General features: G+C 40.5%; 1 protein-coding gene across 1 annotated transcript in view; it reads right to left on the bottom strand.

Annotated features, from left to right (window-relative positions):
- The window catches only part of EPB41L5 (erythrocyte membrane protein band 4.1 like 5), a 69,509-nt gene extending 56,519 nt beyond the window's left edge, over positions 1–12,990 (bottom strand). The window contains exons 1-3 of the mRNA XM_081343274.1: positions 12,823–12,990; positions 7,762–7,946; positions 2,081–2,185 (exon numbers count right to left, since the gene is read on the bottom strand). Of these exons, the coding sequence (XP_081199400.1) occupies positions 2,081–2,185; positions 7,762–7,941 (285 nt within the window). The 5' untranslated portion in view covers positions 7,942–7,946; positions 12,823–12,990. The remainder of the gene's footprint in view (positions 1–2,080; positions 2,186–7,761; positions 7,947–12,822) is intronic.
- Positions 12,991–14,805: the final 1,815 nt, after the last annotated feature.

Here is a 14,805-nt window from a genome sequence, read left to right as displayed (position 1 = left end):
GCCACAGGTGGCACGCAGAGCCCTCTCTGTGGGAATGTGTGCTGTCGCCTCAGTCCTAGGCCTTCAGCTGGGTTTTATAAAAATGTTTCGCTTTAGGCCTCTGCCGCTGTGTGCAAAAAACTCAAAAAGGTTCAATCAATTAATTTCAACTTCTCGCAGGGGGAAAAAAAAGATCTCGCAAAGTTGGAATTGATTGATTGAACTTTTTAGTCCCAACTAGTCTGCCGTTACCACCGCAGCCACGCCCACCCAATGGGCCATGCCCACCCGGCACCCGACGATACATAAGTGGGTTTTGGGTTGCAGTTTGGGCACTCAGTCTCTAAAAGGTTCGCCATCACTGATCTATACTGTATGACTGATCAGGGATCCTTCTGGACCAAAACCAGCTGTATCATTCAGTTAACTAGAGAGAAGGAATCTATGTTTTCTCATTTGGATTTTAGCCTCTGTAGGGGTGAGGAGCATTCAATATCTATTCTATGACGTTGATTGACGCTTCCTAAATTTCTGATCACTACATTTGATCTCAGAAACAAGAAATAATCCATGCTGAATTTTCAGTAGCCCAAGAATGATGAGATGTAATTAGTAACATTTGGAGTCTCAGAGGTTTCCTACTCCTGAGTTTAAAAGTTCAGCAAAATTGAACCTATATATTCATTGAACCACAGCAGCAGCAGATCAAAACCAAACTCAAACTACAATTTTCTGGCTAGCATAAAAATAACAGATCCAAGAACTATTCAAACGGAACCAGAATTCATCATCAAGAAATCCAAATACGCGCCAATTGTAACTTTCAAAGTCTTTTCAAATTTTGGAGCCTTAGAACGGACAGATGGATGAATGGATAGAGGGAGAGGGAGAGAGAAAAAAACCCAAATTGTTCAGGGGAATTCTGACATCACTCTGATTGTAAATCAATCCACTTGTTAAGAATGGCAGGAAAGAACCACTTGAAGACACCCTCTGTGTCACAGGCTCATTTTTTCCTGGTATGCGCAACAGGACCAGTTCCTTCATTGCTCCCAGAATGTAATCCTTGAATTCCACACTCTCAACACTCAGAAAATCCCTAAAAATCCGTCTTTTTTTTACCATGCTTTTAACTGTTAGATTATTTTAATATTATTGTATTATTTGTTTTACTTTTTATAGTCTACTTTTCTTTAAATCTGAGTGTTGGCCAGGGGAAAAAAGTAGGGCTATAAATCAAGTGCATTAATATTTCCTAACTTTAGCGAATCAAGAACAGAAACGTTAGATATTGAGACTTAGATAGAATATCTTTCATTATGCTGAATGAGAAAGGATTCTGAACCCACTGCTGACCTCTGAAATAAAGTGAGAGGGAGGGGCAAGATGAACAGTAAGGAACACAAAACTTTCAACAGGCACAGCTCATAGAACAAAGTAAGCAATTTTTTCCCTTGGACACAATATCCCATTATGATTTGCATAAAAAGAACTTCAAATTAAAACAAACTTTCCAACAATTTTTTTGAAGGATTGGCAAAAATTACCCACACATAAGAACTATAAATGCATCCCGGCTATAAATCAGTGAAAAATGACTGAACACAAACAACTAATTTGTTACTTTAGATTAGTATGGTAGCCAGTATTGACAATAAGCTGAGGATTTATGGGCAAACCTTATGAGAAAATAAGCCATAAGCAGCATTTTCTTAATGTGAGCTGGCAGAAGCACATGAAAGAACAACAAATGAGAGATGTGAGCCCTATAAGAGAACCACGTTACCTATGGTGGCAAAAAATCAGAAGGTATTTGAAAACTTATGCCTTTTAATAAAATTTGTTAGTGAGAAAAAGTATTACCGGACTCTCCCAAAAGATGTTAAATGAACATTTACGAAATCTGAGTACTCTATATATATGTTGGATATTTCCAGCTGGCATATGACTAAGAGCAGCCTCTAAAGTAACAGTACCGATGAATTGTTTTATCATGAAAAAAAAGTTTATAACAAACTATATATAATACATAAATCATAAATTCTAGTTAATATGATTTAATCTACTATATGATCACATCGAAAAATACTATGATACTCACAGCCACTTGTGCTGAATCCATGAATCGTAGACCAAAGTAATCACTTTCAATAAGGTCCAGATGGTACATTATCTGCTCAAACAGATGTTGTCCTTTGGCTTTTTTCTGAAATTACAAGAGGAATCGAGTTAGGAAGATACAGCTTAGTTACAGATTAACTCTACTTCTGAGGCCAGAAGCCGCAAAGACGTACTCCAGGTCTCTTGACACTACAGGTACAGAACAAATTTTGGCTGAAAAATTATTCCAGAGACCCAAAAAAGAATAGCAGTGAACACACTGACTCCACTAATTGAACTGATAATGATTCGTTGAGATGTTTATTCCACCTTTCCTGTAGGGCATAAATGTCAAACTCGTGACATCATGTGATGTCGCGCGATGTATTGGAACTTTTTCCCCATTGCCGGCAATGGGGTGGGCGCAGTTTCCTCATGATGCGTCCGGCCTGCCGGGCAGCAATTTGACACCCGTGGGGTACAAGATGGCATGCATAACATGCCTTCTTCCAGTTTTTTCCCTGCAACAATAATCCTGTGAAATGCACTGGGCTGAGAAAGCATGATTCAGTGTAGGTAAAAAAAAACAGTCATGGCAGGAATTCCAAGAATGCTCTTTATTACAGAGTAACAGAATCTTGAAAAGCCCTCAGGTTTTCGCTCTGCCCCATTTGGGGTTATTCTGATTTTCTCCCCCCATTTTCTTCCTCTTTCTCAGGACTGAGCAACCTTTTCTGAAAAGTTCCCCTTTCCCCTGTTCACTCATTTCTTCCCCACTCCCAAGGCCAGGCTGTCATCCCTTTACGCCAGTGAATTTGCATGGTGTTTTCAACTGCGAGGAAAGTTAAATATTCAAATATAAGAGGTGAAAGCAGGGACAAGAAGATATGCAGACATCAGCTTGTTTCCTACGCCAAAGGAGACAAAAATGTTCACCTTCCCATATTATAAATTAGAACAAGACTAATGGAGAGTGACAAAAATAATCCAGAAAATTGAGGACCTGTCCTATGAGAACAGGCTGAAGAATGGGGTGAAATTCAGTCTTTGGAAAAGGAGACAAAGGAGACACATGGTATCAGTATTCAGGTATCTAAAAATATTCCCCATGGAAGATGACAACTTTCCATTCCATATAAACTAGGACCAAAACAACAGGTACGAGTTGTACTTATCCAGGTTTCATTTGAAATGTATAATTTTTCTGATGATAAGACCTTTCTAACAAAAAGAAATATCTATGGAGATCATGGGTTCTCTTTCTCCAGGGATATATTCTACACGGTTCCAAAAAGGACTTAGAATTGATTTATGAAGCCAAAGCTATTAAGAAATTCAGATTTGTTTATTGTTAATAGAAATTTTCCAGAAACATTTCAAAATTATTTAGGATAACATGTAGTTTGTAATCCAAGATGTGTTTTTTGGTGGGGCAGGCTCTTTCTTGTCATGAAATTGTGCATTTCATTCCTAACCATAACAAGAACTTCAGTGCTAAACAAACTACTCAAGAACCTTCATTCTAGTTCAGAATGCATATATGCTAGGACCTGGTAAAATAATTAGGAAATAAAAAAATTCTAAAAGTGATTATCCAAACTATTTTTTATTTTAAGTTCCAATAACAATTATATAACTATTCTATCTAGTATTTAGGTAGTAATCAAATATTTCACTACAGAAAAATCAACAATCCCATCTCAAATGTAGTTCACGTTTTACAATATACAGCACGTTTACTGTATATACAGTAGTTATTCCTAAACCATTTGTTACTAATTGTTTCTATTCCAGAAATCCTGCATCCCTAAAATATCTGGTATTGAAAGTTTCTCTGCAAGAATTCAACTTCTTTTCTTGTTATATTAGAAAATCCAGAATAAGCCTTTTTGTGCCATACAATGATTTTTTTACTTAAATGCAAAATTCAATTCAATTCAAGCTGCAAAAAATTAAAAGTACTTCCTTGAAATATTTCCATTGTTTCGATTTATGAATAGTATACATTCTGAATAATTTTAAAACTTAAATACTAATTATGTACTTTTTATAAAATCCAGCAAGTGACCGTGTAACACAATTACTACTGTTCTCTCAAAGAAAGAGAAATATCACCGAATATCAATTTAGATAGAGAAAATCAGAACAAATCTCTGTTATAGGAAACCGTGAATGCCCCTAAGCGGTTACCAGAAGTTGTCAACCTAAATTCCTACTTGCTTTTTTCCCATACCCAACATTCATAAAAGGTTAAAGAGTTTAAAATGCACACAATACCGAAGCTTTAAATACATCTCTACTAACAGAATCTTGAGGCAATTCATACTGAGAAAAAAGGCTGCTTGTTTTTAAAAATAAAAATAAAATAAGGAGTAATTCATAAAGTCTGCATTTGTCACAAGTCTGAATAAAGCCATTTCATTGCAAAGGCCATTTTTCCCCCCAGCAATCTTGCTAATCCCACAAGATACTCTTTTTCCCCCCTTATCAAGCAGTATCTCTTCCATAAATGAAAAAGATACAGGCTTTTTGCACAGATTTGTGTGATGTGCCAGTTACGACCTTCCCTAGTGTTAGGAGGGATCTTCAGATTATGATCTTCAATACAGCTGCTTGGTCACCCTGCATAAGGACTACTACAGTGCATTCTATATATCTGTGGTGGCGAACCTATGGCACGCGTGCCACAGGGGGGACACGCAGAGCCCTCTCTATGGGCACGCGTGCCGTTGCCCCAGACCTAGGCCTTCAGCTGGGTTTTATAAAACCTTTTCGCTTTAGGCCTCCACCGCTGTGTGCAAAAAAAAAAAGGTTCAATCAATTTCAACTTTTCGCAGGAAAAAAAAGATCTCGCAAAGTTGGAATTGATTGATTGAACTTTTAGTCCCACCCAGTCTGCCATTACCACCACAGCCACACCCATCCAATGGGCCACGCCCACCCAGCACCCGACAATACATAAGTAGGTTTTGGGTTGCAGTTTGGGCACTCAGTCTCTAAAAGGTTTGCCATCACTGCTATATATGGATGCCCCTGAAGAACACTCGGAAGCTAAAGCTGATCCAAAATGCAATAGCATGAATAGTTGTGAGTTTACCTCATTTGCCTATGTAACACTACTATGTAAGCTGCACTGGCTACAATTTAAAGTAAATCCTTCATGGCTTAGGACCTAGATACCCATGGGACTACTTCTCTCCAGTTGTTTCTGCCCATCCTGTAAGATCTAGAAGGGTTAGCTTACTCCATCAACTAAGCAGTAAAATCTGTAGGTCCTTAGAGATGAATCTTCTCCAAGACCACTCCTGTCCTCTGGATCAGAATTCCTCCTGAAGTCTGCACAGCCCCAAACTTTTTGTTTTTTCATAATGCTCTTCAAACTTGGATTTTTCAGCAAATCTTCAGCCCAATGGTTTGTGATCCCACTGATAGATGTACGTTTTAATATGTCTGGTAACTCCTTGTGCTGTACTATTATTTGTTATGAATAGTTTTTTCTGTTACTTGTTTTAACTCTTAAATGTGCACATTTTGTAAGCTTTCGGGTTACTGTTGTGATTGAGGCAATACGTTGATGAAACATTTCTTCGATGAAATACAACATATTCCATGAGATACTACAAAGAAGGAACTCTCTTTAATTTCTAAAAAGATGTATCTTAATAATAATAGATGGCAATAGAATCGTGTGTTTCAGCAAAATAGAAAGACATTGTCTTAAACTACTGACTTTTGACCTAATTAGTTACTTAATTTATACGTTCAACTTCATTTAATTTCTTGACTTTAGGACTTTAGTATTTGATCTCCAATGACAGTAAAGAATGAAGCAAGTGTAATTGTTTACAAATACAGAGAGTAGAATAAAAAATAATCCATTTCTAGATCAATATATTTAGGTTTCAAAATTTTGGTCTGGCCAGAAAAAAATCTAAACAGCAGTTAAATATTTCAATCTACTATTAAGTAGATTAAGTTAAATCTACTATTTTTCAAAAAAAAAAAGAATTCTTTTTTGTTGTTTTAGAAATAGGACTTGTGCATTTTACCTTTTCCAGTTATCAGTATTGCTCAAAAAGAAATAAGACAAAACCTCATATATAATTCTTTCCATCTTTAACTGAACTATAAATTATTATTATTATTATTTATTGAACTTATATACCGCCCTTCTCCCGTAGGACCCAGGGCGGTTCACAAGGCAATTAAAACAACATTACAATACAAAAAGTTAATAACAATTAAAATAGATTAAATTATCCTTCATTAAAAATCTAAAACCCCTATAACTCTGATTAAAAAAAAACCAATTACAATAAGTTAAAAATTAAAAATTCTCAGTCCTGGCCGGAAAGCTCAAAGAACCAGGTCTTCAGGTCCTGGCAAAATGAACGAAGGACGGGGCCAGTCCTAAGCTCCACGGGCAGCTGGTTCCAAAGGGCAGGCGCGCCCACAGAGAAGGCCCTCCCCCTGGGTGTTGCCCGCTGGCAATCCTTTGCCGGCGGCACCCTGAGAAGGCCCTCCCTGTGGGAGCGCACAGGACGAAGGGAACTTGATGCCGGCAGCAGGTGTTCCCTCAGATATCCCAGACCCAAGCCATTTAGGGCTTTATAGGTCATCACCAGCACCTTGAATCTCACCCGGAGGGCAACTGGAAGCCAATGCAGCTCGCGGAGCAGAGGTGTTACATGGGGGTATCGGGAAGCCCCCATCACAACTCGCGCGGCTGCATTCTGCACCAGCTGAAGCCTCCGAGTGGTCCTCAAGGGCAGCCCCATGTAGAGAGCGTTGCAGTAGTCTAACCGGGAGGTCATGAGCGCATGAGTGACTGTGCAGAGACAGTGAACAGGGCATTTAGCTAAAAAAATGTTCAGCCCTGGTTAATTGGGCTAAACAACATGGGGAATGCAAGGGTGTTGGCTAGACAGGAAAGTTGAAAAAAGTATCCCAAAATCATACAAATCACTGCCAAGAGAAGTTCACAGATTCATTCATGAAGACTCCAAGAGTCAGATTTAACTCATACAAATCTTTTTCTTTTACAAAGTACTCGTGAGGCTTCTGGGGGAAAAAACACACAGAAAGCCAAAACCTTGTCAAAATAGCTTTCTTTGACTGCTGTTTAATCTGAAACACACTGGAAGAAAAATATTCTCACACAACTCAAATCCGCTTTGGAGAGTTCCCAATCCTTCCTAGAAGATTTGGAAAACATGCAAGGGGCTACAGGGAAAGAGAGTCCATTCCTTCACTAGTTTTTGTTCCTAGCACTTCTTCTAAAAATCCTTGTTGGAAGACCTATGAACAACATCTTTAAAGAAACTTTTAACACAGGGGTCCCCAATCCCCAGTCCATGGACCGGTACCAGGCCACGGCATGCCAGAAACCAGTCCGCACAAACAAGCAAAGCCCTATCCATGGGATGCGAGCGGTACACAAAACCACACACACTCTGCTCCGCGGAAAAACTTTTCTCCACAGAACTGGTCCCTAGTGCCTAAAAGGTTGGGGACCTCTGCTTTAAAGGACCTTTTGCCATACCACCACCCATTAGTAATTTTTGCATTGTTGACTAAATCACACGAACACAATGTATTCTGTTCAGCTGAGAGACAAAGGAGAACATATTTTCTCAAACATTTGCCAAGATTCTTGATAAAACAAATTAAAATGCATCCTACCGGTAAGTCCACACTGACATCCGTTCCATCCAGCAAAGAGACCCTGCATGTAATTATGGATTTCTCATCTCCAGCTGCAGGGATGTGAGTTGCAGCTCGCTGAGCTTCTCTTAGCCGCTCTTTCTCAGCATGCTTATGCATAGACTTGCGTCCAAGTGTTCGGCGAAAGAAACTTAACATTGTTCCTAAACAGACCAGAAAAAGAAGCTGTGAAAGTTTCAAGAGAAATCAAGACTTATTTTATTTATTTTATTTATATCTTTTAATTCCATTTATATCCCGCCCTTCTCCGAAGACTCAGGGCGGCTTACAAGCTTAGCAGTAACTTCACTGTTTCTCGCTAAAGCAGATACACATTTACATTTCACAAAGTTTCTAAATGCGCCTGCACTACGGAAAAACCTCTGCAAAACAGGTATACATAAAATAATGTTACATCCAGTGGTGGGATTCAGCCAGTTTGCATCGCTTCGGCAGAACCGGTAGCTAATTTTTTGTTGCCCAGGCCCAGAACAGACTTCTGGAAGCAGCATCCACACAGAGAACAGGTTGTTCACATATTTGAACCCCACCACTGATTACATCCCTGCTGTGAGTACCAGGGGCCTTATGACTATCAGAAGGACAAATTTTAGAAACCAAGTAGAATCAAGATATCACAAGACTTCAGGACCTAGCTTGGTAATATCCTTCTCAATCTGGAAGAGTTCCAGGCAGTTTACAGATATTAAAAATATAAAATAATAAATAATACAAAGTTTCCTTAAAGCATTAGACTAACACAGGCACCAAAGCTACACCCAAAGGTAAAACTAAGTTTTCACCAGATACTGGAAAACCATGCAACTGGAGGCCTTTCTTTTGCCTTGGAAGCAAGCTGTTTCAAAGCAGGGGAACTCCCATAGAGAATTCTTATTGTTAGATCTGTTTCTGCCACACCTCCCTATAAGCCTTGCCTAGTTGAATGGGAGGGACGCGGTGGCTCAGTGGGTTAGGACGCTGAGCTTGTCGATCAGATGGTCGGCAGTTTGGCGGGTCGAATCCTGAGTGCCGTGTAACAGAGTAAGCGCCTGTTACTCGTCCCAGCTTCTGCCAACCTAGCAGTTCAAAAGCACGTAAAAATGCAAGCAGAAAAATAGGGACCACTACGGTGGGAAGGTAACAGCGTTCCGTGCGCCTTTGGCATCTAGTCATGCCGGCCACATGACCACGGAGTTGTCCTCGGACAAGTGCTGGCTCTTCGGCTTTGAAACGGAGATGAGCACCGGCCCCTAGAGTCGGAAACGACTAGCACGCATGTGCGGGGGAACCTTTACCTTTTTAGTTGAATGGGATGGGCAAAATCTATCTGGGGAATGAAGGCTATTAGGTACCCTGGCCCTGAGACACATAGGACTGTAAAAGTAATGACTGCATCTTGAATTGGAACTACACCAGTGATCAGTGAAGCACAGTGCAACATGGTAGAGCAATGGCTGAGTAAGCACATATGCTGAGACATCCGGGATCAGGTGGAGTTTCTAGCTAGTCTACAGGGGCAGGCCCATCTGGAACAAATTCTAGTTATCTAATCAAGAGATAAGAGCACACATGACCAGGGTAAGGCTGTAACTAAAACACTAGCCATAGCTTTTACTGTTCTTTAAGCAGGGCTGCAAGTCCTGGGAGACTACCCACTCAGGAAACTGCTCTTCCTGGGAAAGTGCAACCTCCTTAAGAATTAAATATGGTGCAGGATTGGAATCAGTTGGCTTTTAAATTAACACCCATTCCATTTTGTTTGGATTGAGTCTGAGTCTCTTTTTTCACAATCAGAATTTCAATTGCATCTCCCAATGAGCCTTAGGTGGAAATGTACAACTATCACCCCAAAATGATGAGTGACTTCTCCCAAAACTTTTATGTAGGTATTAAAAAGGATAGGGGAAAACATAAAACCTTAGGAAACCTCTTAAGAATCACCCATGGGCCCATCTCTCCCTTAACCACAACTGGGTCAATAAAACAGCACTCAAAAATCTCAACTTCTGCAGACAGTACAGAAGGAAATAGCATTGTGTGGACAGCTCTGAAAACCACTGGAATATCTAGAACAAGATTGATTGTGCTCTCTCCATTCAAGTCACAGGGTCACCCATGAGAGGGACTAATGTCCCTCCTGTCCCTGTGCCTAGGTCAGGGGTAGGCAACATCGACTCTTTTATGACTCATGGACTTCAACTCCCAGAATTCCTGAGTCAGCAACTCAGGAATTCTGGGAGTTGAAGTCCATGAGTCATAAAAGAGCCGAGGCTGCCTACCCCTGGCCTAGGCATAGGTATCTCCTAGGCCTGAAGACTCCCATGAATTCAGATAATCCGTGCTGCCTCCCACAAACCTCAGATTTCTGTAAGTACAAATAACCACTTTTAAAACAACTTCCCATCTACCTAAATAGTTCAGAATTACAGTATTTATATTCATATTAAAAGTAAGAAGACTAAAGTCATTCTTGTAATCTCCATCCCTTGGACAGGTGAGCATGACAGGATAGTGTTTCCCAATAAGAAACAGCTACACTATATAGAATATAAACAATATTTTGTCAGCTAATGATGCAATTATCAACCTATATTCAATAATTATTTAAAAGCAGTTTGGGGTTCACACATTATTAGATCCAGGGACCAAGTGGCAACAGAAGCCTTTCTACTCACTTTCCTATTATAAGAAATTGGAAGACAGTCACGAGTAAATTCTGGTATTATGCAAAATGATGATCTTGACTACAGATAAGAGACTTTTTTTGAACTACAAAAGGGGAACCAGCCTACTCACATATAATACATATTAAGAGCATTCCTGGAGTTTCTATACCCTGCATGACTCATAGTTGAATCCAAATGATGGCAGATGTTTTATCTTCCACCATTACTTGACAGAATAAACTGGCATAAATATCTTCTACTTTGTTTGCCTGGACTTGCCTTCACATGTTGTCCTTGTAAAAGCCTGAAATTCTTCAAAGGTCAAAGTTAGCACAACTGGGAGATTTAAATTTTAATCTTCAGCTATACTTTTTATAATTAAAACCTTAAACATGTCAATATAATAGTTTCTGCTCTCATTAATAATGGTTAATTCAAAGCTGATTTGTTTTTTAAACAACTCCAGACCCTAACTTAAAAAAATTATGAGTATGCAATTTAAATGTGTTGTACTTTTCGGATATATAAAGCTGCTTTAGCAGGTTGGTTTAGCTATGTAATATTGGTTACTTTAACTATGATTCTGTGAGATACAGAATCCTTATAAATCTTTTATTCCAGTTTTTTTAAAAAACATGTGAGATGGGATTGAACCTGGACCCTGTATACAAACCAGCTACCGCTGGCAATTTCACATAAGATAGCACCTTATGTGAATCAGATCTGTTTTCTACAAGGCTACTGTTTAAGGTTACAGCAAAGCTGCATTATGTTATTGGGCTGTGAACCTGGAACATGGTGGTGTTAATTTTGTCTCGTTGCTTAATTAAATAATTTCAGTTAGTATGCCTTCTCCAAACAATCATTTACAGGTCCATGAAAGGACTAATTTCATAGTCTGAGAACTAAGCTGGAGCAAGTAGAAACCTTGGCTATGGTAAAGGGAAAATGTTCATAGGAAAAAGGGTGGGTAGTTTCTGGATGAGAATAGATTGCACAGCCTTACACATACATGAAGAAATAAAGCGGAGAGGGGGTGCGTAGCAGGTGTATATGCATATGGAAGTTACTTATTTGGTAAAGGATACAAAAGTGTTCATTACGCACATAGACAGTAGACGAAAACAAGAAAGAGTATTTCCCCATTCTGCTTTAAATTGTCTCCAGTATTGAATTTATAGTGGTTTTTCTAATCACATAACATTTTGTTCTCATATGGTACCACTATCATAGCAATTCCTATCAATACAGTAGTTCAAATTCTCTGCTAGCATGCAACAAGAACAAATGTATATGGCACATGGCTGCATTTACATATAATTTCTTCCCCTCGTACAGTTTCAAACAAGTTACAGACTTATTTCATTATCTGTAGGAAATTTCATGATGGGACACCACACACAGTTAGGAAAATAAAACAGGAGAACCATTATATATACAGAATGAACTTACACCATTCCACCACGATACAAGTGGGAATTGCATTAGAACCCAATTTTAGAACAGGTTAACAAAATAATACCTGGGCGAAATACTTAAGAGTACCCTCCTCATAATTTACGAAACAGATCAAGTTCATTCATATCTATGGAGGAACAAGGAGTTCCATCAAAATCTGGGCAAATGGAAGATTTAGCTAACCTTCTCCACCGTTAAAAGAAGGGATTAAAAAAATAACACATAGGTGCCATGGAAATATGGAAACAGATGGGGATGGACCAAAAATACGAGTACTTCCCCTTTTCCATATTGGCCGGATTTCGGAAGAAATGGGAAATTTACAAGGACTGAGCAGAGAACACAACAAAACCGAGACTTGACTCCAGGGCAGCGGGAGACGACTACCACCACCCTCACGGGTGAAAATTATCAAGGCGTTCGAGGCAGAAAACAACGGCCTTTAATCCTCTATTTTAAAACCACTTTTTATTCCTGCCCGATGCACTTTGGACTCACTTCACTTCCCACCTAAGCGCGCTTTTTGGCACAGTCAGCGCGACACCTTTGGGGCCGCTCGACAGGAGCAACCGGATCGATCCGGGGAGTAGGGTGGGGAGTGAAGGTTTCCACGGCCATCTGAACGAGGCATGACGCGCGTGTCTGTGGGGTGGTGGTGGTGGTGGTGGGTAACGGGAGGTGGCCACCCCCGAGGCATCCAAGAAGAGGCACCCAACCTCGCAGGCCACAGATAAAGGAGGAGGAAGACGAAACTTCGATCTCTAGGGAGTTTCGAAAGCCTCTCTGAGGGCGACAAAGGGAAAGGACGGAGGAAGCAAAGGAAAGAAGCAACAGCCCGGTTGCGGTTCTTCGGGAAGCGTTCACCTTGTTTTGACGGAAAACAAAACAAAACCACCCCACGCCCTCCCCAACTTACCGGCCCCAACCGCCTTCGCTTCCCGAGGGCGCTGCTCCGCGACCCGCCGGCGGCGCTGGGAGCAGCTCTGGCGGGATCAGATCCCGGTGGCGAGGAGGAAAGGGACGAGGGGCGGAGGCAAATGGCCGCCGAGTGAGGCTAGGGAGCCGCCTCTCTCCTCCTTTTCCCTCTCCCGCCCGCCCGCCCGCCTTCCTGGGCCTCCCCGCGAGGGCAGGTCGCGCGGTTCCATGCGAAACAGGTCGCCAATGCGAAACATACACGCGCTACGTCTGAGAAGGAAAGTGCCCAGGTTTTCGGGGCTTCCCACGCCACGTTCCAAACTCATTTCGGACAAAAAGGTTGCTACCCCTTTCAAAACAACATACGCGACTCCCGAAACCTTATGCTAATGAATTAGTGGTTTACCGACTGGGTTTATTCTCTTAAGGCTTTTTAAGCCAATCTTCTTGTTGAACGTTATTCTTATAAGCACCGTTTTGAGTTTATGGAAAAGGATAATACGACGGCTTCTCTATCCGGGCTACCCAAATCCGGACCATCATGAGTGATAAAAATAGTTTTCTGTACTTGAACTGACAACTCGCAGTTCGGAGGATTTTGGCAGCCGAGCTAGGGTGGCACCAGGGCATTAATATTTTAAAAACAAACAAAACAACAACATATGGTAAACTTTGTCACAGGCAATTTAAAAACCATCTAATTCTGGAATAGTTATTAGTCTAGGTCTAGGAAAGCATAATCAAACAGGCAGGTCTTCAGTTATTTTACCAAACAGATGTGTCAACAAGTGTACCAGAAGGATGGAGAGCCAAAACCTATTTCAGGAGAGGAATAACATAAGCTGTTACTAGCTATACATGTATTAGAAGCCATTCATATATTCTGGACTAATTCATCCTAACGTCCTGAGATTCAACTGGTTTTTCAATCTGAAGAATTAAAACTCTGATTCCCCCCTCCCCCACTCTAAACTTTAGTTAGCCATCATTAAAACTGCTAAGCAAATGTGTAAATTTATACCAAATTTTTGGTCAAAAGTGGGTCATTTCATTTTAAAGGTAAAGGTAAAGGTTCCCCCGCACATGCGTGCTAGTCGTTTCCGACTCTAGGGGCTGGTGCTCATCTCCGTTTCAAAGCCAAAGAGCCAGCGCTTGTCCGAGGACGTCTCCGTGGTCATGTGGCCGGCATGACTAGACGCCCAAGGCGCACGGAACGCTGTTACCTTTTCATTTTACATTAGACCCGGGGTAGGCAACCTCGGCTCTTTTATGACTCATGGACTTCAACTCCCAGAATTCCTGAGCCAGCTTGGCTGGCTCAGGAATTCTGGGAGTTGAAGTCCATGAGTCATAAAAGAGCCGAGGTTGCCTACCCCTGCATTAGACCAAATGTAACCAGGTGGGAGACTACGAATTGTATGACAGATAGTGGATTGGACTACTATGATATGTTCCGACTTGATCTTTTATGCTGAATACAAATTCTGATAGAAAATAGTCACTTTTAGAAAATGGGAATTAAGAATGGGTGTGACGCAAAGATTTATATTACCCAAGTTGTTGCAGTTAGACAACAGCCCTGCCCCAAAGATAAGGCAATAAGTACTGTGAATAAAGTCATATAAATGTCAGGAAATATGGAACTTTCCTTCTTCCCAAGTAGGACTAAGGCCTTTTTCCTCTGAGAAAGTGTGAAACTTGGGGGTTGTTCAGAGTTTGAAATTCCTAAGAAACGGTGATCTGGCTTGTATCTTATACTTTATTTTTCTGTTGGGAGGCAAAATACATGCCAAGCCTGTACTATTGTATTTCCGCAGCTAAAGTTATATGTAGTTGTGTATTTAATCAATTTATTAGCTGCTTCAAATGGTTAAAGCTAGTCAAAGCAATGCTACATAAGAGATTAAAAACAAATACAGTAATATAAATCAGTGGAAGTTAGAAGAACAGTTGAGTGTTTGTCTTATGGTTGGGCTAAATTCAC

This window comes from Vipera berus (assembly GCF_964194415.1).
Source record: "Vipera berus genome assembly, chromosome: 1".
NCBI lineage: Eukaryota > Metazoa > Chordata > Lepidosauria > Squamata > Viperidae > Vipera > Vipera berus.
Note: the sequence above shows the minus strand (reverse complement) of the source record. Positions and strands in the feature narration are given on the sequence as shown.